Source organism: Podarcis melisellensis (assembly GCF_964234715.1).
Source record: "Podarcis melisellensis genome assembly, chromosome: 9".
NCBI lineage: Eukaryota > Metazoa > Chordata > Lepidosauria > Squamata > Lacertidae > Podarcis > Podarcis melisellensis.
The window spans coordinates 59,006,948-59,034,510 of NC_138541.1; the positions used below are offsets into that span (position 1 = coordinate 59,006,948).

General features: G+C 41.6%; 1 protein-coding gene across 5 annotated transcripts in view; it reads right to left on the reverse strand.

The window, feature by feature from the left end:
• The window catches only part of CORIN (corin, serine peptidase), a 106,799-nt gene that overhangs the window by 43,095 nt on the left and 36,141 nt on the right, over positions 1 to 27,563 (reverse strand). For all 5 annotated transcript variants that reach the window (XM_081924379.1, XM_081924378.1, XM_081924381.1 and 2 more), the window contains exons 5-9: positions 22,202 to 22,383; positions 9,141 to 9,254; positions 4,110 to 4,217; positions 558 to 668; positions 39 to 161 (exon numbers count right to left, since the gene is read on the reverse strand). In XM_081924379.1, coding sequence (XP_081780505.1) covers positions 39 to 161; positions 558 to 668; positions 4,110 to 4,217; positions 9,141 to 9,254; positions 22,202 to 22,383 — 638 coding nt within the window. The remainder of the gene's footprint in view (positions 1 to 38; positions 162 to 557; positions 669 to 4,109; positions 4,218 to 9,140; positions 9,255 to 22,201; positions 22,384 to 27,563) is intronic.

Below are 27,563 nucleotides of genomic sequence, written 5' to 3' on the forward strand. Positions count from 1 at the left end.
TTCTCAATAAGGTAGGTAGCAAGTCACATGTGGCATACCCTTATTTTCAGCACAATTCTCTTCATCACTTCCATCCTTACAATCTTTGTCTCCATCACACTGGAAGGTACTGGGAACACATTGCCCATTTCTGCATTCTGCCAGTCCTTGACTATGGCATGCTGGGGGGGGGGGGGAAACAATAAATTATTTTGATAGTTTTTAGAGGCTCCCCATTTTCTATAAACTAAAAATATGTGCTAAATCACAACTTAATTTATTATTATATTTGAATGAATGTATCGTAAAAGCGGTATGATTACAAATAAGATCCTACGAATTTTATATCAGCTGGTTGGTTAAAATAACGAACATGAGGAAAATACTACACTTAATGCACATAGTTATAACACAGTAATAAACACAGTATTTATTAGCTTCTAAATTCCAATTAAGTTTCACATGGAAATCTAGCAGAAATCAACAAGCATGACCAGTCCTTTTATTTCTAGTAATACTGTTCTTCACTGCATTTAAAAGTATTGATCTCAAGAGGCTTACAAAATCAGATAACTTACAACAGTTGACTTCATCCGATTTATCTGTGCAGTCATGGTCACCATCACACACCCAGTCCATTGTTATGCATCTCCCATCTCCACATCGGTGCTGAGTTACTGGATCACAGTCTTTATTAGAACATTGACAAAAAGAGCAGCAGGGAGAATGAATGAAATAATGCCTTGCATTCAATACACATTCAATATTTAGTATACAGCAAACTAATGACCCATGTGAAAATTGGGACGGAGGGGGGTTGTCATTGACACCAACAAGATGAGGGAAGTTGTGCCTGCCAAATTGTTCACTTTCTTGCAGTTATTAAGGTAAGGCACTAGGAAAGAACCCTGACCGGAATTCTATTATAGGTGTGCATGGCAGGATTTCTTGTGTTATACTTCCAACACCAGATCCCATTGAGAATTTTAAAATGTGTTTCTCCAAAACTAAAGCAGTCTGCTTTTGAGGCCATAGGGTGCTTCAAAACCATTGTTCTGAATTCAATTTCATTTTAAAAGAAGGTCACTATGCAGCCCGGAGGGCCTGCCATTCAAAGGCCAAAGTACATGTTCCACAGCAGGCAACTAGGAATATATCCACACTTCCTCTTGTCCCACTGCTTTCCCCCATCCTCCACCATCCAGGGAAAACTGCTATTTTGCACTCAATCAGAGCTGACAGGGTTTTCTCCAGATTGCTGTTTGCTCTCATTTAGCACTAAAGGCATGGGACCATTAGAGGTGTGGATGAGCTCTCTGTCTCCTGTCCTGACATCTTTTTATTTGAGTCAAAGGAATCCACAGCTCCAGCCCAACAAACCCAACAAAACTGCTGCCTGTTACGGAGGGGGGAAAGGAAGGTACTCATATCGTTCTTAGGTTTTCCTCCCCTCCAAACTTAATAGCAGCCTTAAGGGAAATTAAATCTGGAAATGTTATGAAGGGAAAATGACTTCCATTCCATGTCAGTATTCTGACTAAAAGAGATGTCAGAGATTCCTTCACAGATCTCCTGTGTCATGTGTAACTTGGCCATGAGAAACAGAAACAGACACAGTCCCTGGAATTCTGGCTCCTTCTTTCACAAGAAGTTCTGCAAATGAACATGAAACAAACAAAACAAAAAAAGCTGTTTCCAAATGTTTCGTTCCCAGAGAAAGACTGGAATCATTCCCTTTGATCCCGACAGGGACTCCATGCATGTAAAAGCTACATGATAGCCATAGCCCTTATCATGAATTTCACTATAGCCTTCTCAGTCGTTGCATCTTCCTGCCAAGAACAGTTGTCTCTGCTGAACCTCTGACTTTCTCAAAGTTGTTTAAAAGAAGTGTAAAGTCTCTGTCAGAATTTAAAAAGGCAGTCCTAACACTAACCTTTTCATCAGATTTATCACTAGGCTGCAGGTTAAAGATGACAAAATAACACCAACAGTGCAGTTACTATCTGTGTACTGTTTCTGACAACATGTCTGAGAAAAATATGACATTTGTAAAATAGGAGATGCAAACAAAAACTCACACATATTTTTATATATATTATAGTGGGGTTAATAGCAGATAAACCACTGCATAAAATTAAATCAAAGAGGCTCAAATAGGAAAAGGTAATATCAGAAAATCCAGGATATTTAGAAAGGTTTGCTGGAATCAGTTGAAATCTGTGAAAATCTTATAAAGACTCTTAGGGACAATTGCTGCTTTAGCTCACAGCAGGAGACCATCTTGATGCATTTGTGAAAATGCTATTCCTTACTATTTTATGCATCCAGCATAATCTGTTATGTTAGCAGAGGAAGAGGCATACCAAAACCTGGCTCTTGATACACAAAGCCATTCTGCTACGCAATGTTTCATTTACATGATTTAACACTTGTAATCTGAAAGCATTTTTTTTAGCAACTTTTCAGATGAATTGAACTGGACAATGCCAATCCTGTATTTATTCCCTCAGAAAATGTTGTTTTTGTAAACCAGATTAGAATAAATCATCGTTATATTTACATAGTATTTTGAACACTTTAAAAGTGTTTTGCATACAATCTCTTACTGCGATTGTTACTAAATCGAAATAATACACCAATATTATGACACCCATATTGTGATTGGAGAAGCTGAAAGTGAGAGACAATGGCTTGCTTAAAGCCACCTATTAAGTTAATGACAAAGACAAGGATTTCCTGATCTGTAGCTCCATATCTCTAATTTGACTGTCCCTCACCTATTTGGATGCATACTATTCTGCTGGTGGTCTTTGGGAAAATAACAAGTCCCCCAAAAGGAAAAGCTTCCTTCCTTAATTATAAAAAAGACCTTTTTTTAATACCATACTCTAAACTACTGAGTACATACTTTGTGACAGAGCTATTGATGAAACATGGTTGCTATAGGATTGTTGGAAATCAATTTTTCAACTGACTGTAAAAAACAACAACTGCTCTGTGGATCACCAGTTATCAAACCAGAGAGGGGAAGCAATTTTTCCCATCCCATTATTGTATTTCTAACCCACCCTTCCACAGAAGGTCCCAGGGTGGGTTATAGCATATTAAAAACACGGTGCAAATGAAACAATAAACAACAAGACCACCAATAACATCTAAACAACAATTCTATACAACATGTTACAAGGAGGACTCAAAATCTAATTTTCAGTTATCAAATGTCAGGATAAAGGGGTGCATCTTCAGCAGCCAATGAAAGCTGTGAAGGGGCAGTGCTAGTTGCACCTCTGTGGAGAGGACATTCCAGATTAGCCTCTCATGAGCCCCCTCCCAAACCTCTGAGGGTGGCAGAACAAGCAGGCTGGTCAGATTAGCCTCAACCAGAGCCAGGGCCGTTTCAACACTGGCCTGGTGGAACACTCTGTCTCATGAGACCAGGGCCCTGCAGGATCTGATTTCTTTCTGGAGGGCCTGTAAGACAGAGTTGTTCCGCCTGGCCTTCAGTTTGGAATCAACTTGATTCCCTCCCCCTATTCTTTTTTTCCTTTCTCCTCCTGTGATGGAACTCCTATTTGGGGACTTCCCTGGCTTTTTCTGGCCCATGCAGGACCAGTCTGGAAAGTTAGCCTTGGTGAAGACTTGACATTTTCATCCCCCCAAACCATTCAAGCAAAACCATTTTCCAGAATGTAAGCCATTCTTCCTAGAACTGATTCAGCATGCTGTTTTTGATGTGGTATTCTCCTCGCAGACCTGTACCACATCAGAATGTAAGTATAACCCGTATTATGTAAGTGGGTGATGAAAGTGGAAAGGTGACGTGAAAGGTTTCTCACCAATTCTTTCACATCATATGTGTGGAGTTTCATTTGAAAGACTTCTATAAGTAATAAATAGCAAAACAATGAAACTTTTTAACATTTCTGAAACAATAATTTCACCTCAGACCACATCACAGGAAAATGCAAAATGGCCTCCAACAATGCAAGAGACAAGCTTAAACTTATTGAATGTAACAGGCTTAAGTGTGCCTAACTACACTCTAGATTTTTGCCTCCATTTGCTCCAGAGTTGTCTCTCTCCACCAACTGTGATTTCGTAATAACCCAGCTATGTTTCTTATTTACCACAATTCTGCTCGTCACTTAGATCTCCACAGTCGTCATACCCATCACATACAAAGCTGTAATTGAGACACTTTCCCATCTTGCAGCGGAAAACTCCTTCGCTACAGTCTGAAAAACAAACATATTTTAAAACTCTCTTTTGCTTTAAATACACAACAACACCATATCGCAGAAATTATTTTGAGACAGGTTTCAGTGCATCCATATTCCAAGTTAATCTCCCTGGCCACCTTTTAATGTTCTGTGCTTTCAAAAGCTGCATAATAGGCAGAAGTAACAAGTGAAGCAATTTCTAGCACAGAATTGCAGTAACAGGAAACATCGCCTGTTGATTTCTCAATATTATGCAGAGCCTCTGTTCATATAGAATATAACTCCCTTAATCCAATCCTCCTTGGGCAGTGTTGCATAAACAATAGCCAATTATGAAAATGGTACATACTTTTAAAGAGACTATATGGCTCAAGCCAGGGCGTATTAATTGAGCTAAAAAGAAAGATTAAAATTCTGCACCGAGAATTTGCCTGTATAAATTAGGCAATTTACACACATTTGCATAGAAATTCCTGGTTTCTATAATTTATCCAACTTCTCCTGGTTATATGGAGGGGGAAACAGCCATGAAGGGCTCTGAAATCCCACTCATTGGCCATTAGGTATCCTACCGAGTTTCAAAGATTTCATCAGAGTTGGGTGGCCAACTCAGGCAAGAGATTTTGGATGCCTTAAAAGGGCAGCAAATTTTTAGTTACTGAATTTTATTTTGTTTTTACTGCCAAGAAGAGAGAGAAGTCTCAGGTATCAAAATAACTCAGTTTTCCTTGTCTGGAGATAGAGGAGGATGAAACATTTGCTGCTATAACTCAGGCAGCAAAATGTATTGGGCCAGTGCTGCTGCTGATTTAAAATACATAGCATCTTTATTATTATCCTACTATACTCCAAGAAGTTCAGAGCATTTTACACAGGACTATCTCATTTAATCCTCTTAGCAACCTGTTAAGGTTGGCTGGATGGAAAGAGAATGGCTTGCCTGCCATCATCCAGTGAAGACCTAACTAAACAAAAACGTGCTTAACAAAAACCTCAGCAGTCATAAGTTTTCTGGCTCAGGGAAAAAATCCATTTGGAGAATATGAGAGTGGGATGTCCACAAGCAACTTTTTCCCCTGCTGTGTTCAAAATGTGTATTTTCAAGAGTGAACACACATTAAGAAGCCCAATGCAGGTGGAAAGAAACATTTGGAGAGAGTAGTTTGAAGGAGTGATAGGCAAGGAAGGGGTGAAACCACTCTTCCACTCCAGATTACCAGCTTCCACTTTAGTTATGCTCATGGCTGAACTGGATTTAAACCCATGTCACCGAAATCCAAGCTCAGATAGTGCCCAGTACACCACATCAAAGCTTGCTTCCACTGCCGTTTAAGAGGAAGCAATGCAATAGTTCACACTATCCTGGATTTTCCAGAGAAATCTATATTTAGCTCTGAAAGAACACAAAGAATGAAAGGACAGTAAATACCAAAGACATACAGTCCTTAACATTATAAACTAAATGAAAATCTGTGTACTCTGTAGATCATAGATGATTTCATATTGAGTAATGTGGTACCCAGCTGAGTTTAAAATCTGAACAGTATGAGGTATCCTGGCAGATCTCAGTGTTTATCCATCCCTCTGTTGTATCAAAGACTGCTACTCCTTAATGCACAGTATTAGTTTTTCTTTCCTTTCTTTGCTGAAAGTCTGTCGTTTTGTCGGAACAACTCCTCTGACTTGGGGCTCGTCCACCTAGAAAACATAAGCCCAGGTGGTTTCCCCCTTGCTCGGCTCCTTTCCAAGGAAAAATCTGTTATTGAATGATAGATCAGAACAAATGGCAATCTGGGGGAAACCCAAATTGCTGTTTGCTCTAACTCAGTGTTTCCCAACCGGTGTTCCGCGGCACACTAGTGTGCCGCGAGACGTTGCCTGGTGTGCCATGGGAGGGAGGCGGGCGAGTCGGGCGGCGAGAGGCTAGGAAGCAAATGGATTGCAAAGTCTGCCAGGTTCGGATTCGGGTCTCGGCTGTTTCCGGCAAGTGCAGATTCCGGACTCGGCTGTTTCCGCCGGCCCAACTCGCCGATCCCGCGCCGTACGTAAGAATTCTCGAGGAAAGGCGCAGGCGCATTCCTCCTCGGAGAGAGCGGCCGTTGGCGTCCAAGATGGCGGCTGTGCTGGCTGAGGGGAGCGCGGGCGGCGCCGAGTCCGAGGCAGCGGCTGTTCTGCCCATGGCGGGGCTGGAGATGGTCCACCAGGGAGCCGAAGCCCGGGTCTACCGGGGCCTCTTCCTAGGCTGGCCAACTGTGGCGAAGCACCGCTTCCCGAAACGTTACCGGCACCCGCTGTTGGAGGAGCGCCTGAGCCGCAGGCGGACGGCGCAGGAGGCCCGCTCGCTGCTTCGCTGCCGGCGGGCAGGTGGGCGCGCCTCGAGACTGGACTGCGCGGGGCAGGGGCGCGGGCTGGGATTCCATCTCCTTTAAATTGCATGGCCGGCCCACCTCTTTGCAAGGAGTGCGGTTGGGAATTGCAAGCAAAGCAGCCACGCAGCTCGATTCCAGTCGTTAGTGACCGAAACTAATTCCCCCCCCCCCCCCGCTATAGGCAAGGAAGCTGAAGACTGGTTATGGAAGGCGGTGGGCTGAGCCACAGGTGTTCTGGTTTGCGAACATTTTTCAGAAGCCAAACGTGCTCCATATTGCGTGCCATGCTTCTGTTTTGCGGTCTGTCTGCTTTTGCTGTTTATTTTGCATGTTTGTCTTTCTGACTTTTTTGTTTTGTTTTTGTGACTGATTGATTGACTGATTGTGTGACTGCAGTACATTGTTTATTGCTTTCATTTTATGGATCAATGGTCTTTATCGATAGTAAAATTCATGTTAAATTGCTGTTTTAGGGGTTGTTTTTAAATGTCTGGAATGGATTAATCCATTTTGCATTACTTTCAGCCAAACAGGCCCAGGTTGCGCACTGAATAAAGTATTTTATAATTTTTCATATTTCTGTTTACTTACTATTTCATAATAAAGTAATTATAAAATACATTCTTTGTGTTTATTTGATTCCTATTAAAGAGAGTTACTTTATATATAGTCAATATAGGCACAGAGTTAATTTTTTAAACATTTTCTAATGGTGGTGTGCCTCGAGATTTTTTTCATGAAACAAGTGTGCCTTTGCCCAAAAAAGGTTGGGAAACACTGCTCTAACTAAGCACTAAAGAGTGGTTTTCCCCAGAGAAAAGCAATAGAACAAGTGTGGATAAGCCCTTAGATTGCACTCTGGTTTGCATCTACACTCAGGGCTCACCCACGCTTCTGCTTGCCTCGCAGCTTTCCCTTGAGGAAACCCGATCTTTAACACTCAGTCAGAAGAAATGTCAATTGGGTGTTCCCCAGACTAATGTTTGTCCCTATTTAAAGCTAAAGAGTGGGGTTTCTCTAGGAATAAAACAGAGGAAGAGGGAAACTGCTCAGACCTATGCTTTCTAGGCACAAGACAAGCAGAAGTGTGGAAGAACCCTCAGAAATCCTATTTACATAAGTACATCACAGAGCTAAACTGGACTTGAGTCTAAACAGGTCACTAGAAGTGCTGTGGTTGTTTTTTTAATTGGTAATAGCTGCCTGGGGCCTCCAATATTTATCAGAACCATGGTAAGCAGGAAGAGGCTAATCCTGTCCTCTTCTGCCACAGCTCTCGTTACACTTATTAACCATTTTAAAACTACAGCAACACACTTAACATGATGTCTATTTCCACTCCTAGCCACAACAAATAAGTGACTGATATGCCCTTGGCCTGAGGTATTATGTCTGTGAAGCTGCCGACCTTGCTCCTAGAAAAGGTTTTGTAATAGACTTTTCCATCCTTTGACACTGGAAAATAAATATAAAAGACTTCCTTTTCACCCCCTGCCTCTTCAAAAATGCTCAAAGCAGTGCTCTGCTCCCACATCGGAGAGCCCACAGCTTTCCTGCTTTTCTATAAATCTGCCTCCCTGTGATTTATTTCTTGCAATTGGTCTTCTGCTCTTGTTCCAAGGAATTCCAAGTCCTGGTGTGGAATGACAGACAGGCACAATTCATTCATTACCCTGTGATATGCTAACCCTACTGCTCATTGCCCAGCTTTGTGCTGCTTCAGTAAAATAGGAAGGTTTGGATCACATAGGATCACTTGAATTATATCAAAATTTCCCAAACTTGTGTAAGCAACCAGATAGAGTGCTGCTCATGCTGAAAGTGAGTATGTAAGAGGAAAGGGGAGGATTAGACAAGTGCTCTCCAGTCTTCACTACCTGTAAGGGTAGCCAGTGGAATGGAGCTTGCTTTCTCTTTCTGGATTTCAAAAAAGGCAGATGAAGATTTGCTTATATGTGGTCAGTCATTAAGTGTGGAATGTATGTTCTAGCCTTTAGCTCCTTCTCATATACATGGAGAAGAAGGGTGTGGTTGAACGCACCATACACTAGAGAAACCACATGTTCTTTTCCACAGCACTTCTTCCATTAATAAATATTTTTGTGGCCAACTTCTCAGGGGCAGATCAAATATAATTTTGTAAACAGGTTGCTTTGCATGTGTTGTAATATAATGTGCCAACAAATACATGGCCAAAAGCTTATAAACCGAGGGCTTGTTATGCGGGTTATCTCTTTACAAAGATAGCCTTTGTGAGTGGATTACTCAGACATGTAAAAAACAAGTAGAGATCCCTGTGTGTCTTTGCAGAAATTCTAGCTGTTGAACTACTAATGCAATTATGCTTTAAACTTTTTTAAAGGTCTACAAGCACATTCTGTGGCCTAGTTGGGCAAAGTTAAAAAGGTCCCATTAACTTCTGAATGACAGGACAGAAATGGGCATACGTAAATCCTACGCAAAGCTGTTATTCTGATACAATATATGACTTTTATTTCTAAGCTCATCCAAACAGTTGAAGTGTTGTTCTTGCCAGACATGTGTTATATAATAAATTTAAGTGACGTACTGCAATGTGTCTCGTCGCTCCAGTCATCACAGTCATTATAGCCATTGCACTGCAGTTTCCTTGGGATGCAAATTCCACTTGTACACAAGAAACTCTCCTCCCCTTCACAAAGCACTGAAAGGTGAAAAACAAGGTAGAAAGACATTTTTATCAGAGTAAAAACCAAATTCTAGACTCCATTTCTTTTACAACGTCATTTTCTTCAGATTGATTAAAGCTGCTGTGAAGTGGTTTTAACCAGCAGTGGTCCAGACACATTGTTATTGGGGACTGAAGAACAAGAATTGGATCATAGCTAATGTGTAGAAACTACCATAATATCTCTACAATGCCCTTCTGTGTTTTACCTAGGGCAAACCAGACACATAATGTATGCAAATTACACTTTAAAAATGACAACACAGAGAAACCAGCTGATGAATACCTTGTGGTCTCCCAGGACATTTGATTTCTGGCATCAAGGTCAATGCTCTTAAGCCAAAGATACTTAGGGAGAGAACACACTATAAGGCTGACTAAAGATCACTGATCGATTTCACATTATCATGTGGCTTTAAGGGAGGTATGATCACTGCCCAGCATTCTCACTTGAATAGTACAGCCATGATGTTTCCTTTCCAAATTGTGCTGCTTTATATTGTTATGAGTTTGGGAGTAGGGATGTCAGTCTGGATGATAACCATGGGATCCTTCCAAATCTGTGATCCTATGTATATGGGGGTTAGAATCTATGAGAGGAAACCTGCTGAACCAGTCAGCTGAGTCTCCTTTGTTAAGGTAATGAATGGCCTTGGCTGAGTTTGGGGGCTGATGCTGGCAGCGGAGGAGGAAGCCGCTCAGATGCCTGGGGCAGGGCGCACCGCAGGGCCTCTGGAGTCTGCCTGCCTCCTCCCACACAACTGCCCTACAGCTGGAGGGGAGGCAGCGGGCGGACCGGTTTGGGAAGTGCAGAGCCTGCGTGCGCACAAGCCAGCGCATCTCTCCCAGGAGAGACGTGAGGCTTAGGCACACTGCAGGTGCCGAGTTGAGTGCCACCTGGAATTGTTATCCCCCTCAGTGGTGACACCCGGGGCAGCCTGCACCTACCGCAGCCCCCTTCCTCCGCCCCTGGATGCTGGAAACGAGAGATGTCGAGACATGCCTTGCTCTATGCTTCCCAAGAAACCTAATAGGGAGCCAAGATCTCCTTGAGTGTTAATGCTGTGAGTCTCCACATCCTATGGTCAGGTTGTATACATGTATAAATAAAATGGTAACCCTGGGAACTCTGGAGTCTCTTGCTGCTCAGAGATTTGGGGCAGGGCGGGCAGCCTGGGGTGCAACACTATCTATTTTCCCCCCTCCTCCCCTCAAATGCAGAGACTGGGAATCATAGCAAGGGGGCAGGATGTATTTAATGCTACACACACTGCAGTTTATTATTATTATTATCATCAACATCATCAAACCCTTCACCACAGCATTTGTGCTTGAGCAAAGGGGAACTGTCCACCCAGATAAAGATGATTATTTGGATTCCAGAAATCTGGAAGCAGATTTGCTATTCCACTTGCACCTTAAAGCAAAACAGCAATGATCGAGTCATGCTTAATTGTTCACCTCAGGAAGCACCCTCAGTGTCAAAGATAAGTTACAGTTTATATGGCATGATTCTTTCATATGCTAAAGAGTTGCTCTGGGGTCAGGAAAAGCAATAACAACACTGCCCTCTTGCATGTATCCGCTCTGAATTTAGCAAATTGAGGAAAGTCACTGGCTTTATCGATTTTCTTTTAAAAGATTATGCATCCAAACTTTTTCTATCAACATTTTTTTCCTGTTGTTTCAGTGAATACTTACATGTATCTGGAAGGACTGTAACATGGCAAAGAACTTACTTTTCTCAATAAGATACAAATTCTGTTTTATAGATCTGTAACTACAGATTCTTGCCAAAAAATATTTGTGTGAAATATATTTTCTTTATAAATACATTAAATACTGCTTTAAATATTATTCAGGTTATTTAATTTATCTTTAATATTTATATATTTCACTCTTTGCTCAGAGGTTCCAGGGTGCAATATACAGGCTTTAATTATTAGGAAAATAATGTATCAGAGAGAGAGAAATAGATTGTGCAATTAAAAAGAAAGAAAGAAAACTTATCTCATCTATTATTCTTCCTGGTTGCCAATGTAGGAGACATCTAACAAATTAATCACACCACATAGCAAATACTCATTTTTGCAAGTTTGTCTTAAAATTTACCTTGCTTTGCTTCTAAAGTTACAACATAGATCAACTAAACATAGAACAGCCTTTTCAGTCATTACACATAACGTGGTGCACTATAATGAAAAAATGCAAAAAAAAAAGAAAGAATGTCTACCACAAATCTACACGTGTTTCATCTCTAGATTGTCTTTACCAGCAACTCAGCTGTATTACTTCCTACATTATCAGATTTAAGCAGCTGAACAAACTGGTTATAATTTCCCATGACTTAACTGATCCGTTCAAAAGAGGTGAATTTATGAAAGCTACTTTTCTTTTCATTTAATTAATTTCATTGCCATATTAGTGAGCTTACTTATTTGAATACTGCTTTTTCAAATACCACTGTTCATCTGAATGTACAAGAAGGCCTGAATATAAATGACTAAAAGATAACATTTTCCAGTCAATAAGGCATACTGCACATTAATAAAATCAGACACCAACATACTTTCAAAAATCCTGTAATCCTTTTCCGGCCAAAGTTTGCAAAAGTTAGAGCTGCAAAGCCTTAACGTTTTCCCCATGCTTTCAATATATTAGGCTTCTTTTCAGCATTTTTTTGGGATGGGGCAGGAGTTAAATCTTAAGATGAGGAGCCAAAAGAGGAAAGTTTCTCTCCTCAGATCAGTTCCACACTCTTCTCTCTGATTCTAAAGTTGAAACAGCTCGCTATTTTTTAAGCCTGTTCTTTCAGTCTCAGTATCTTCCTCCCATATACTGTCTGTGGCAGCAGACAGTGAAACTGAAAGCTAGACACCAAGGCAGGGATAATAAATATATTCTGAAAAGAGCTAGGAAAGAAAACTGTAGCCCTACCCTGGGAATTAGAAGTGAATGTTTGCTGGAGGAATGGGGGGAATATTATTGAGAGCTTTCATAATCTTTTGTCTGCTCTGTCCAAAGCTCTGACTCTTGAATCTACCTGTTCTCAATGTGATATCCGTAAACCTTTCTTAAGATATTAAAATAGCTCTTGTTTGGAGACCCAAATATTATACTACTACTCTGGCTTTAGTCCTGCACAAGCAGCGCTCTTTTTCTCAGAATAAATGAGCTCCAGACATTCTGTAGTACATATGCCTCTCTCAGTCTGGTGTTTCTTCATGGAGCAAATACTTCTTCACAGAATCACCCGTTATTGAGCTGAATTCTTCCAAATTCCAGAGTTTTCGGCGCTTGTTCCTCTGTTTATTAATAAAGACACACTGGAACAAGACTTTCCTTTCTTAAGTAGACAGATGGTTTTTACATGAAAACATGACACAGATATATTTAAAGAAAACAATAACAGGGCCTATTTGTTTTAATTCAGTACATTAACTCTCCACCACCCATCTCATCTCTTTGCCCTGTAGGAGTTGCTAGATGAAACTGTCTGTCAGATGATTCTCCTCAAGCCCCATGTGACTGGAGATGAAAGACTTCATCCAAAAGCAAAATATCACCTTTGAGCAGGGTTCCTTTCTTCATGCTCTTCTTCTTATAGAATGGTGCTCATGTTTCCTCATGGTGGCAGGTGGAAAACCCTTTATCTTGAAAGGCCCCTGTGGCTTTAACAGTCACATAAGGCACAGAAATTTAAACCCACAAAGCTTTCTCCATCATCACAACTCTATTCCAAGTCAAATTCACCTTGTGAATTTCTGCCTATCACAATGGCAGGATTACAGGCAGAAATACTCACTTGTCTCAATATTTCTTTCTTGCATGAGACCTCCTGTACAGCCCCACTATGGCTGAAACAGGAGGGGGAACATTTGATCAAGTTATTACTGCATCTTAGAGTAGCTTCTCCACAGAGCTTCTATGAAATCTGAAATCCTGTTCAATTTTTTGGCAATCTTAATCCTGCTGTTGTTTGAATCCAATTCCACCTTTTCTCCAGACTTGTCTTCTTTACATGTATTTACATACCTAGGTCTTTCCTAAAAAACGAGACAGGGAAGGAGGAGGCAGAAGACCTCACCCCAGATGCTTGCTAAATTGGCTGCAAAAGAAGGGAGGAAAAGCTGGAAGAGGAGAGGAGGGGGCACCAATACAACAAAGAATGAGGGGCAGCAGAGGGAGGGAAGAGAGGAATGCAAAGGAGTGAGGGGCAGCACAGCAATACTGGCTCCGGTGGCACATTCTCATGCACTGTCCCAGTTGGATATGATGCACCATGACTTGTGGGGATGGATGTGGGAGTATTTGCTGCTCTGCCTCAGGCAGAAACATTGCTTCATCCAGTCTTGATAGCCTGGCTCAAAGAGGACCAGGCTCTCCACTCTACCCTGAAAACACTCATAAACCCTACAAAGTTTGTCTTCTTTAGGTGTACTGCTCATATGTTGTCCTTCCAGCACTACTTTCCTTTAGACTGAGTTACCTCTTCAGAAAACCCATCTTTATTGCATTGGCATTTTGTCAGTGCATATGGCATTTCCGTGCGCTTTGGTTTCCGGCACAGTGTTCCGTTGCGCCAGAAGCGGTTTAGTCATGCTGGCCACATGACCCAGAAAGCTGTCTGTGGACAAGCACCAACTCCCTTGGCCTGAAAGCGAGATGAGCGCCGCATCCCATAGTCGCCTTTGACTGGACTTAACCGTCCAGGGTTTTTTTAACTTACCTTTTACCTTTACTCCATTCATTGAAGTTTTAAATGAAAGTTATAACACAAGCCTTTCTATCTGTCAAGTTTCCAACACAAGAAGAAGAAGAAGAGGTGTTTGGATTTGATATCCCGCTTTATCACTACCCTAAGGAGTCTCAAAGTGGCTAACAATCTCCTTTCCCCTCCTCGCCCACAACAAACACTCTGTGAGGTGAATGAGGGCTGAGAGACTTCAGAGAAGTGTGACTGGCCCAAGGTCACCCAGCAGCTGCATGTGGAGGAGCGAGGAATTGAACCAGGTTCACCAGATTACAAGTCCACTACTCTTCACCACTACACCACACTGGCCTTTCCAACTACTGAAAGATGGAGCAGATGTGTTTTGAGGGGAGAAATGTCTATTCCTATTAAGTAAGATAATCTCCAGTTTCCCAGTTGACATCTCTTGAGCATTATTGTTATACACAGGAGCAACAAAAGTGAGCAGCCACAAGATTTAGACGCATAAGGAACATTATGTTGCTAATTAGAATGATATCCTAGACTTTTTCTAGCTTGGCAGCTTTCAAAATGCTTATTACAGCTCAGTCAATCAATGTATTGAACTGGTCACAGACCTCACAACTAACATTTATCCAATCAGGATGTCTGGGTATATGTACCAAACTTCACATTTGCAGATACACTGTGTAATACATAGGAACTCTGAATTTTGTATACACAAAACCTTAACTGAATTAAAAGCCCCAAAGCACCATCCCTCCCATTCCTGCATATTGAAGGCAGGGTGTTAAGGATGCCATGTAGAAGGAGCATTGCGAGTGGGAGAAACCTTGTCACAGTGAATACTGTAGTTCACCCAGGCAGATGGAAAGCTACAGTCAGTGGTTGCCTCACCAGTGATAGAGACTGGAAAGCAGGAATGGACTGTGAAGGCAGGGGTCTTGCAGCTTTGGGTCCACTGGATCCAATTCCCCACAGATACATACATACATGTACACATGCATGAATGCATACACAATTTTATTTGTATGCTGCCTTCCCAGATCTCAAACCATGCTCAAGGTGGCTTACAATTTGAAAAAAATACACCACTACAGCATAACGAAAGTAGTCATCGACAGTAAATAAAACATTAAAAATGCACAACTAGACTGAAGAATTTCCACATAAATCACAAGAAGATCTAAAATAAAGGTTAAAAAAACCCCAGCAACAACCCTCACTCAATCAAGACACCCCAGCCCAGGAATCTGTTCAGCAAGGAGCAGGTCTTCCAGGACTCACAGTCAAGATCCCCTGCTCTTCAGCTACACCATCCTGGAGATGGCATGGCAAGATATTGTGAAAAACTCACATTGCTCCCACCTTCTGCCTTACCTGCTGTGAGCTGGTAGGGCTTGGGACATGTTTTGAGCAATGTCCTCAGCTGTATGAATACAAAGCACCATGGACAGTTCCATTCAAGCAGGAGAAGTGTTGTTTCAGCAGCAGTTCTACTCAAGAACCTTAAATAGGAACTGCAATTGTATCTCAGTATCTAGTTCCACCTTCCATGAGAAGAGCCCCTTTATTGAAAGGGTATCCATCTGCTTTTGCATTCATTGATTCAAACAGAGATGGGGAGATTGTGGTTCCACTAAGGCAGGGGTGGTGAGGGAGGAGTGGTGAACCTTTTCTGAGTAGTAGATCAGATCATTATAGTGGGCCAAATTAGACAGGTGGGTGGGATGCTCATCTGATGTCACTATGACCCGGTGCTTTGAAGCTCCAGTTGTTAGGACTCCAAAGCATAGCATGGGGCTGTTTGAAAGCCCTTTTGCAAACAGTCCCTTGCTGCTCTTTAAAGCTCTGACTTTCAGAATTTCAAAGAGCAACATCTGGCTGTTTGCAAAAGGGCTTTCAAACAGCTCCCAGCTGCTCTTTAAATCTCTGGAGTGGAGACTTCAACCCTACTCTCTGCAGCCAAGGTTTAACCCACCCATACACTTGCTAGCTGATGGGAATTAAACACTGTTGCTTTGCTTTGGTTCCCTGTGGGAACTGGTATGTGCAACCAACTAAGAAATGAACTTCAGCTAGCATTGCCCTCACATTAGAGTGACACCAGCTGATTGCAAATGGACATGGTTTTGGGGAAATTGCCTCATGGGTAAACTGGACTTTCTAGTACACCAAGAATATCTCATGGACTGGAGGTCCCTCTCCACTGTACTAAGGCTTCTGGAGGAGTCCTCAGATTCAGAGAAGTGCAATGTCCTTGGCTCAGAGAAGCAATGATTCCACAGACTTATCTTGTACCAGTGTTCTGCTCCCCTGAAGGGATCCCATGGCAAGATGTAGTAGGTATACTGGAATGAAACTCAGACATTTTCCTTGCTCACTCCCTGGTCATGTTCACACAACACACCAAACCATAGTTCAGGGTGCAATGCATGAGTGGAAAGGAAGCTTTGGATTCATGCTATGCTATGCTCCCCCTGTCCCACACAGCTATATGAGAGCAACCCCAAAGCCACCATCCTATTTCCATCTCTTGTTATGATGCTCCAGCAGTCTCCCAGCTCTAGGAAAGCATCAAACTGATGACTTGGCAAGACATTGAATTTCCCCCCATTTTGTTATATATATTCTACATGTATTGTATCTACAGTGCACTGTTGAACATTCATGCAAATATGAGCTATGCAAATACAATCAGTCCCTCATATATGAATTTAAAACTATTTTGATTGCAATATGGATTGCAAGTATAAATGTCTCATAGGCACCTATTGAATATTATTTGTGAGTGACAAACACCACAAGGCAGATAACACTACACCATTTTGTAAACCTTTTTCAGAGCTTAAGCCTTACTAATAAATATGTGCATTTTTGCTGTTCAGCTCCTGAATAGTGATATCTAACCTATTTTAAGTGACAAAAAGAAGCAAAGCATAGAACCAAAACACAATTTCTGTCCCATATATCTACAGTTGCCATCAGAAGCTGTTTTGCAGGAAATACAACAGAGTGTGCAGCTGAGGCAATAAAAAATTAAAGTCCAAACCCGGTTGAATTTTGCTCTTTCCCTTATTGAAAATTGAAAATCCAAGCTTCTCCCCACATCTTATATATCATTCAGACAGAATTTCATTAAATTATTTCTGTGTCTCCTTCACATGGTTAACAACTTTTACTTTTCAAACAGTTATAGAAAGAAATCTACTTTTCTGCACGCAGCAGATTGGAAATACATGCAGGGAGAGCAAATTAATTATCAGACTGAGCCATCTGGTATCCACACAACTGGCTGCAACATGTTAGAACAGAAGTCTTTAAATATTTTCCAGGCTTATGCATCACTGTTACAACATATAGACTATCAAACAAACTTTTCAAAGAACAAAAAGGTATTTTACAGTTTATTTATAAACCAGTTTGCTTGGGAAAAATAGTTCTAAACAGTCTTCAGGTCCAGATATAAACTGGTAGTAATTTTAAACAAATTGTAAATCCTTCTTGCTAAGGCAGGGCCTCGAGATTTTAAGTTACATTAAAAAAAACAAATTTTTTTAGCATGCAACACGGCCTCAGTTGGCTTCCAATATATATTAAAATGAATATTTCCACATATAAATTTTCTTTCCTTGTATCCACCGATTAGAATAACTCAGCAGGAATTGATCTAAAGACATTATTTTTGTCAATAGGCTTGCAGATGTGCCTGACATACAATACATGTCAAAGAGTACAAAAAAATAATCCAGTATTATAACAAAAGACATGCCTAATTCTTCTACTGAAAACCAAATCCTCCCACATACTTTTTCATGTTCCAGAGGGTATGCATACACTAGATTTAAGATGTATTTGACTGCCTTACTTCATCTATAAAACATTATCTTGACCAATGTTGTGATCTTTGTTCTGCATTAAACAGCTAACCAAGTCCCACTAGAACATGGGCAATTATTTCCTCACCATTGTTTTAGCACTACTAGGGCATACACATTCTTTGTTGACTTAAACAAAGGCTAAAAGAGAGAGGATAGACTTTCTTCAAGAGAAGGTGCAGTTCATATTTTTGAAGGTTTGTGATACCACATCTAACACTATTGTAATTACACTACTGCAAACCTAAGACTATTGTGAGTGGTGTAACTCCGTAAGACCACTGGCACAAAAGTGGCTGGAAAAAATAAGTGGCTCTTCATAGCCAAAGTGGCTGTGCAAATCAATCTTACTCACTGAAGTAGGTCAGCCAGTCAGTGCCAAGATGTGTGTTTCCTTTGGAGGACCAAGTAATTAGTAAAGAGCAAGATATGTGTAATAGATAAATAAAAGAGAAAAACACTAAAATGAGAAACTATTATATCTCTAAGAAAAAATATCTTACTATTGCCCATGAAATTAATCAGCATTAGTGAGAATTAACTAACCCACACAGTCTCAAGTCTATTAGGATATATATTAACAAGGGAGGACATTGTTTTCTCAATACACAGGATCTTTACAGATACTGTCATCGTAGGAGGAAGAGGTATGTTACATTCACCCATGTCCAGTTTAGGAGGGCTTTCCCAGATTATTAAAATTCCTGAATTTTATACACTATAGTTACATTGGCCTCAACCTAGTAAAATAATAGCCTGTGTTCTCATAGTAGAAAAATGTGCAATGAATGAGGACCAAAGGTGTTACTAGCATGGTGTAAAAATGATAAGAGTTAGATTGCATAATGGTAAATGCTAAAGAAAGAAAGCAACGGCAACAAGGCAAGTGGCTCTTTTGAGACAGAAGGTGATAATGACCGCTCCCCGCTTAAAACGGGGGGTGCCCTTTGCGTGGACGCGTGCAGCCCCTAGACCTGGAGCGGCTCCAACAGCATAGGCTAGGCTTTGCCTTCCCTCAGGTGGGATACCTGGAGGTCTCCGCCTACCTCAGTCAGTTGTCCAATCCCACCTGGGGGAAGAGTTGCCAAGGAGACCAGGCCAGGTAGGGGAGGGATTACCTGCCCACACAAAGGAGGGAGGATCTTACCTGGGAATTCTCACTTGGCTCCAGAGCTTCTCCCACCCTACCCACCCTCAGTCAATGTCTTATGTTGCAGGTTAATTTTCCTCACAGGTTTTGCAGGTTAATTTTTCTTCACAGGTATGCGGGCGCTGCTACGTTAAGGTCGCTGTTAAAGGGCCGGAAAGGAATTTCCCTGCATTGGCAGGTTTCGCCTTTCCCGTAGCAAAACGTCACAACTTTGGCGGTATCAGGCCTTGGGCGGAATCCTTTGTCCATCTTCCTCTTTGCGGCGGCGATACCAGGGTTCCCCGTTAAAGGGGTTTCTGAAGGGAGGCTTTGACCGTACGCCGGAAGGTCGTCATTGCTCTCCCCTGCGGCGGCGGCGTTACGGGGGCGGCTATCTCTGCTTGAACATATGTTCTCCAGAGCTGGCCCATCCCCCCCCCACACACACTGGATAACCCTGATGCTCCCTAGGTCCCCGGCTGGGGACTGGGGAGGGAGAACACCCAATGCCTGAGCCAAGGTCTACCCACATTTGAAATTTAATAAAGTTGTGGCCAATTTAATCCCATAGCACATTGTCTTGAGTCGTTATTCCATATGACGGGGGGACCACGCAGGATCTGGGGACTCCGCCTGTCCACGCAATGGGATTGTATATAGGAGAGATATTTACAGCTGGTGTCACCACCTACTTATTTAGAAAGTCAAGAGGGCTGGACTGAAAAATATATTACTGATATTAAGGAAGAGGTGGGAGGGCAACAAGGTACAATGGAAAGACAAAAATCAGACATTCCTCACTCAAAAGGGTACCACCAAAATGGTTAATGGATTTTGATGCATGAAATATCTGATAGGCAGTTTCAGGTGTGTGTGTGTACGTGCCTTCATGGTGAAGTCAAGAATTACAGTGCCTGCTGTGGCTGTAGAAACCGATAGGGGGCATTTAAGATTAATAGATCCTTAAGCACAAGTCTGTCAGTTAACTTGGTAAGTTAGAGAACGTTAAATAGATGTTGTACATATATATGTGCTTGCTTATTAATAAAATGCCTGTTCTAAATCGTTACATTGAATCTGGAATTTTATACAACACAGATGGGGCCTGCCTAATTTTGACAGGTGTTGCATTACATTACATTACATCCAGGGCCACCAGCAAAATGCTTTAATCATTTTCACAGTGACATGCCACACAGCAATCAGAAAATAATAATGGACATGGATTAGAAGAGATATAATGATCAGATTTTTTCCCCAGTGCAAAATGCAGCAGAAATGGAGGGGAAATATCTCAATCAATACAACAAGGGATGACAACAAGGCATTTACTGCTCTAAAAATGGATCAAATGGATTCAGAAAGCAAATCAAATATTTTGTTCCTTAGTCTTTTATCTGCTTTTCTCATTTATGATTTCTATATTATCTACTGCTGTTTTAAACGCAGTCCCCAGCTTTGGCTACTTAAAATAACACAAGATATAAAAGATATGAAGGGAGGACTAGAAGAAAAATAACTGAAGTATTTTCATTGCTAGGGAGGTGCACTTCTGACCCAAAGGAATGCCATTTAAAGACTGTTTTTCCAAGTCGGTGAAGAAGGTGGAGTATAGGTTAAAGGGATCAAGCAGAAGGAAAGACTGATGAAAGCTTGACTTTCACTCCCTTGCATGCTGACATCAGAGAAACTTGTAGAAATATTTATTCCAAATCAGCTAAATTCTCAGTTAATTCTGTTCCCTTGTGAAAGTTGATGTCTTTTGCAGACTTCATAAAGCAGACATTTATTTATCTGTAACATTTATAGACTACTGTTTAGTATAATTCTCTGAGCAGCTTACAATAAACAACACACATACACCACAGTCATAAATGCACTATCAAACACAAAAGGAGAACAGAACCAAGAGCCTCAGCCCTCAGGTCTGCCCTCATCACAGGACAGCTTTTAGCCTCTTTCTCCCTCTTCCTCCCCATCCAAATACCAGCACTAGAATTGATATATAATAGACAGCATCTGTTATAGACTCTTATGGGGACCAATGAAACCCGACTTACTTCAAACTGCAGGGGGGAAATGTTTCAGTTGCTACCAAGTCTAACATACTTCATGGCTTCAGAGCAGAAGCACCAACTTGTGCTGAAGATTGAGAGGGCACAACGCGAGTCATGCACAACACTGCAACATGACGTTGGGAGAAGCCAGGGGCAGAGCTAAACACAGCTCCAGCAAGGCTTCAATGGCCAGCAGCAACTCTTCTCTGGCGTTCGGCCTTCTCCTGCTGCTGCTGAGCCATTGGGGGGTTCAGGCTCCCAACAAAAATAGGTGCGGGGTAGGAAATGGCACCTCTGCTTCAGAGACAGTACCATTAATGTGAATTTCAACATTGCTTTCCAGATTCAAACTCCAAAAGCAAGATTAATGGAACATATTTGTTTTGAAATAATAGCATTAAGCGTGAAGGACAACTCCAGCTAATAGTTTGCCTTTTCCCACCTTACATTTTTCCTCTTCTGAATCTTTCTATGATTTATTTAAGGGACCTGAAAGTTCATTAAGGTTTTCCCTATCACTGGGTCAAGCTACATGTTTGTCTGTTTGTTTGTTTGTTTGTTTGTTTAGCTAATTATTTTTAAATAGGGATTTTTAGGATATAGCACTTACATAGTGGTTTACATGCATACAAATATGGTTGAAATATCCTTATAAGAAAGAAATCACAGTTGTAAAAACCTGCTACAACACAATATAAAACAATTTGAAACAGGAGCTTTAAAAGAATGCATAGGCTAGATCATGCAATAAAAGCTATAAAGAATACAAGCTGAACTAAAACATTATCAAAACTGCAGCATCAAAATCGTAGGAGAAAGAAATGAGCCTTTAACATGTTACACACAACTGGATGTATCCTCTTTCTTACTTTTCTTTTGTAACCCAAAAGCAGCTTCTGAGACTGCATGTTTCAGCAGAGGAGCATCTGGGGATGGGACTGTTTATCTCATTCCATTCCAGTCAGTTATCCCACTGAAAAATACTCCCTCCCCACAGTGGAACAGATACAGCTACCTCTGAGATTCATTTCAGTTAAAATAATTGCCCAAAAAGACATGGCTGTGTGTAACATGCAATTTGGACATTATATGTAGAACCTGAAACAAGCTGCAGCACGTTAGCAAAAAATTTAAAGGGAACTTACATCGCTTTCCTTTTTCTTGTTCTGGGGAGAAGCATACCCTGGTGGTGTTGTTATTTTCAGTTTTGTTTTGGAACTGGAAACACGCTAGGAACTCTGGCCATGAAGAATTCACCATCCCAAGAACTGGCTCACAACCTTCCTTTGCAGCTTCACAGAATGATCTGCAAGGCAGGAGCCCATGACTAGAAAGAAAAACAAATATTTCTAAGATTATTATCCTTCCACTATGCGTATTTATTTTTACTTTTTAAACGAAAAGCACAAATGGAGGTTGTCCTTCCTTGCCCTTTGCCCAGCTAGGAGACTTAGGGGGGGAAAGTACAGTGGTACCTCGGGTTAAGTACTTATTTCGTTCCGGAGGTCCGTTCTTAACCTCAAACTGTTCTTAACCTGAAGCATCACTTTAGCTAATGGGGCCTCCTCCTGCTGCCGCGCCGCTGGAGCACAATTTCTGTTTTTATCCTGAAGCAAAGTTCTTAACCCGAGGTACTATTTCTGGGTTAGCAGAGTCTGTAACCTGAAGCGTATGTAATCTGAAGTGTATGTAACCCGAGGTACCACTGTACCCATTTCCCAATGGGCTCCTATAGTGGGGTAGGAGAGCTGAAAATAATGGCAGTATATTTCCCATCTGGCAACCAATGCGGCCCTTTGGTTTCAGATAGGACATAGGTAGACGAGTCTAAAAAGCCCACGACCCAAATTTTCACGCCCCTCTAGAAGCTATGGTGGCTCATTTACCAGAAGTAATATATTTAGCATTCACTATGGAAGTGTAAACTCAGTTCTGACCAAACTAAGCCTTCTAGAGCAAAATATACATCAGGTATTGGTTGCCAGATGTGAAATTTTTACCCTACCCCCTAAAAAGGACCAATCTCCATTCCAAGCTCAATAAGAGAATGAAGAAATAAAATCTCACCTTCCTGTGCACTGCCTTCATTCCACAGTGAATGCTAAGAGAAATTTTAGCTTTGCATGAACAAGCAGAAACGGGCTCCAGGAGAGGAGATTGTGGCCACTTGGCTTCTCCCGTCTTTTTGCAGCTGTGCTGTGTTGAGCTAAGCCACAGTTTGACTTAACATGTCATCTGAATCTGGACTTGTGGTTTAGTTTTATTAGGCAAACTATGAGCTCTTAGACTATTAGGAGAAAGCTAAGCCATGAGCCCAGGTTCGGAAAAACAAGAGGATAAGAGCTAAGACTGCAATCTCCTCTCTGGAAGCCTGCATACTTGCTTGTTCACACTAAACTATGCAAGCATCTAGTTTGGCTCTTAGAGGCTATTATAACTTTCCAACTTTTTCATCTGTAGTCCAGAGCACACGTTATGGTCCCTAGAGAAAAGCTGCCAAGAACAATCTTCCTGGAGCAAGTAGCAAACAACTTCCACTGGGCATCTTACACTTGTAAGAATTCAACACGTCATGCCACATTATCAGTTTTACCAGTTCTGCTCCAGATTGTTGGTGGCTGCTGGGAAGTGTGAAAATTCATAACATAATTAGGGGAAGGTGATTTGTGTGGTATTGAGCAGTACTTGTTGCAAATATTGCCGCCTAAATGGAGATAACTTGTTATGGAAAAGATGTTTCTTATGGTATTCTTTCAGATGACTGCAATGGGGCCTAACTGCAGCATAAGGCCCTTCAGACAGCAACAGCTATATCCATGTTTCCCAGGACAATCTGTTTGCCCAGCAAGGGTTATGACCCTCGTCACATGATGGAAGCAGGAGAGCAAAGAACTCTGGGAGGCAGGCACAGTTCCCTTCAGTTTTTTCCAATTCACCAAGCAACATCAGATGTTGAACATATCTGGAAAGAAAAACTCTATACAACTGCCTCCCTTCCTCTCAGCTCAGTTCAAATAACCAAAGGAAAAATTACCCGTAATAATTCATCAGGGAATTTACGTAGAGAAGGAACTGCAGACCCCAGTACTAGGGATGGGCCTCATTCATGTCCTCAGAACCTATCAAATACCAAGCATCCTATTTGATATGGTTACCAAGGACCCGACTGGGTTGGGACATACCACAGCATTCCCATCTGGGTGTGTTCCAACTGCATTTATTGAGACTAAACTACCTATTTATGAACTTTGCACCCAAAGTCAGCATCAGCTGAAGCCAACAGGGCCATTCTGTAGTGCCTGGTATATATACAGTGGTACCTCTGGTTGCGAACGGGATCCGTTCCGGAGCCCCGTTCGCAACATGAGCAGAACGCAACCTGCGTCAGTGGATCGTGATTTGCTGCTTCTGAGCATGTACGTGACATCATTTTGAGCGTCTGCACATGCGCGAGCGGCAAAATCCAGAAGTAACCCTTTCCGGTACTTCCGGGTCGCCGCAGGACACAACTTGAAAAGATTTAACCTGAAGCAAACGTAACAAGAGGTATGACTGTACTTGGAGAAGGAGAATTAGTCACAATAACAGTTGTTGACGGTGACATGATGGAGTGAGCCAATATTTTTGTTGGCTTGGCCAACCTTAATCCACCCTGCATAGATAAAGGAAGATATTTCTCCCCAATACCCGCTGAATGAAAGGATACAAACAAGCAGGCAGTGGACCTAATGACCTTTGTTATTTCAAAGTGCACCTTCGGAGCATAGTAAACATCCTTGAAATTCTGCACTTTCCTCCATGGATGCTTTGGATCTCATCAAGAGGAGGGTAGCTATAACTCTTGCTGTGTATGGAAATGAGAAAATACCTTGCAAAAGGCTGAGGAGCAGATGTGTTTGAACACCGCATGTTTTGTGAGAGATGCCTCGATGTGTAGCCACAGAATAGAATTTTAAAGAACAGATGCATCAATACATCTTGTGTAAAGGTGCAAAGGGTGATCTATGCAACACCACAAGCACTGTGACCAACTCCCTAAGGGGGGGGGGAATGTGCCCTGGTGGAATTTACATAGAAAAATCCTCCTGAAAGCATTAAATCATCAAGAGTTAAGAAATTGGCACAAACAACCTGCAACCCTTTTAGCATTAGAGTTATGGTTTTTAAACAAAATATTTGCATCCTGCAACTGAAGACTCATGCGAAGTTCAGAAGAAAGGAAGACAATAAAAACATATTTAATGTGCTCAATTATGCCCGCTGGTGGCAAAAGTCAGGCAAAATCAGCACTGCAAAGGCAATCCAGGTTGCGATACATAACCGCAACATGGGAGGTGTATGTGATGTCAATGTGGTAAAATGACAATCGTATCTTACCCTTAGCGATTTAGTCTGCTGCATTCAAATGCCAGACAGTCAGACACAGGCACTGTGGATTTAGAAGGAACAATGGCCCTTGGCAACTTAAATATAATATGGAGCTGAGGTGGCTAATGCCTTCATGGCACCCATGGCTTCCGCTTGACTGACCTTGAAACTAAAGAAACCACATGGAAGTTGACGGTGGGACCTGCTTGCCAACCGATCCACTTGGTAAGGCTTATACGCTCTGAAACCCCGTTGAGACAGGTGCCACTCAGCCAGGACAGCTGAACATCACTGTACCCCGCAGTGTCCCAATATGATAAGTATCTTTCTTTCTGGCCCGCTGATTAGGAGCAATGAGTCTTTTGGCAGGTAAGTTGATGGTGTTCCACCTTGGTGACACATATGTGAGTTGATGTATTGCTGAAACGCAGCAGCATATGGCCGATATGTAAGGAATGATATGTTGTATATTTCAGTTTGTTTCAGGCTAACGTTCAAAGGATAAGCTTCAAATGTGATAGGAGAGTATATTAAGTCTAAAAAATGAGTAAGTGAATAGATCCAATCTAGATATAAAAATCCATTTGTAAGTGTCCAGTAAGCCAAAAATGTTATCATTGTGTACTGATGTTTTTCCATTCTACTATGGATTAGGAGTTCTCTATAAAAGAAAGAAGAAAGAAAGAGACAGAAGAGAAATAAGCACCTATTTGTCTTGCCTAGTTTCCTTCTATGGCTTCCAGGACCTACCTCAGAACTGCACATTACACACTGACAGGCTCCAAAATATTCTGAGGTCTTTGACTCTCCAAAAATAAAGCTCCCTCACAAACAGGAAAAGAGTTATTGGGTGACTTGTTCTGAAAAGGTGTTACTGGCTCAGATAACAGGGCTTTAATTGGCAGGACAGCATGCAGGCAACAATGTGGGTATATACTGATAGCTAGCTGCCCTTGTCAGTGGGAGAACTTGCAAGTCATTTATTGTTGGTACAGTATTGCATCTGCTACTGGCAGAGACCTTTTACACAGTTCTGGAACGTTTCTGTCTTTCATCACATCACAAAATAGTGGTGAAAGATACTATTTTGGAATGTGAGGGCTCCCTTTCCAAGTATCAAGTAAGCTGCTGTCAGAGATTAGTACTAGGCAAGGCTCAAGATAAACCCATCACCTTTCTGATATGTGATAATTTCCCCAGTGTTGTGCATAGAGGGCATTTAATATTGTTACCGGCCACCTTCCAGGGGTCTTGGCACTTAACCAGAGTTTATGTTTCTTTTGGGGGAAATGAGGCACAGTGAAGAATATGGTTTATTTACACATATTTACACCCAAGTCTGGATGTAGAGAGGGTTCTGAGCACTGCATCTTATGAGGGGCTTGCTCCCCACAGGAGAACAGCATAGGATTCAAAAGTAGCCAAAACACTATCTCTGTGTCTTCTCCACACACCGTGTATGATCCTCATCCCTCATGGCCTCTAGCCCCACCCTTCTTTCTCTCAAAAACCCTTGCTAAAATGCAATTCAAGCTTGTGCAAAAAGGACACTTTTTCCTGTAGTGACACCATGCCCCTTGTAACGCTGGCAACCTCCCCTCCCCGCCCCCTTCTTGTCTGACACTGAATGTCCCGACGGTTCACCTTTGGTCATGGCATTGCCTCTGCTATCACCTGTTTTGTTCCTTGATGGCACCTCTCTCAGACAATCTCCTGAGGAAGCTGGCTTGACCTACTTTTTAAAGCCTTGCTAAATCCATTGATCAAACCCCACCTTTCCTAATTTGACAATTTCAGAAATTATGAGGAGAACCTGGCACCCAGAACTTTTAAGGGATCCTTGGCCCCCTGCAAACCCACAACAGTATTATATAAGCAGGATTTCAATTAACTTGAGAAAGCATTTAATTTAAAATATGTAAAACATACTTCTTTTTTTAAAAGGGGAGACTTTTTCCACTAATGCAGAAGACTAAATTGATAACAGTTCACTTGGTTCTCATAAAATGAGTAGAGGCAAACACTTCAGTAAAAAAATATATACATTTAAAAATAAAATAAAAACAGAAGGCCCTTCATTCATTCTGGGTGGTACAGAAGGACTTTTCAACTCCATAGATCAGAATACAAAAATTCCAA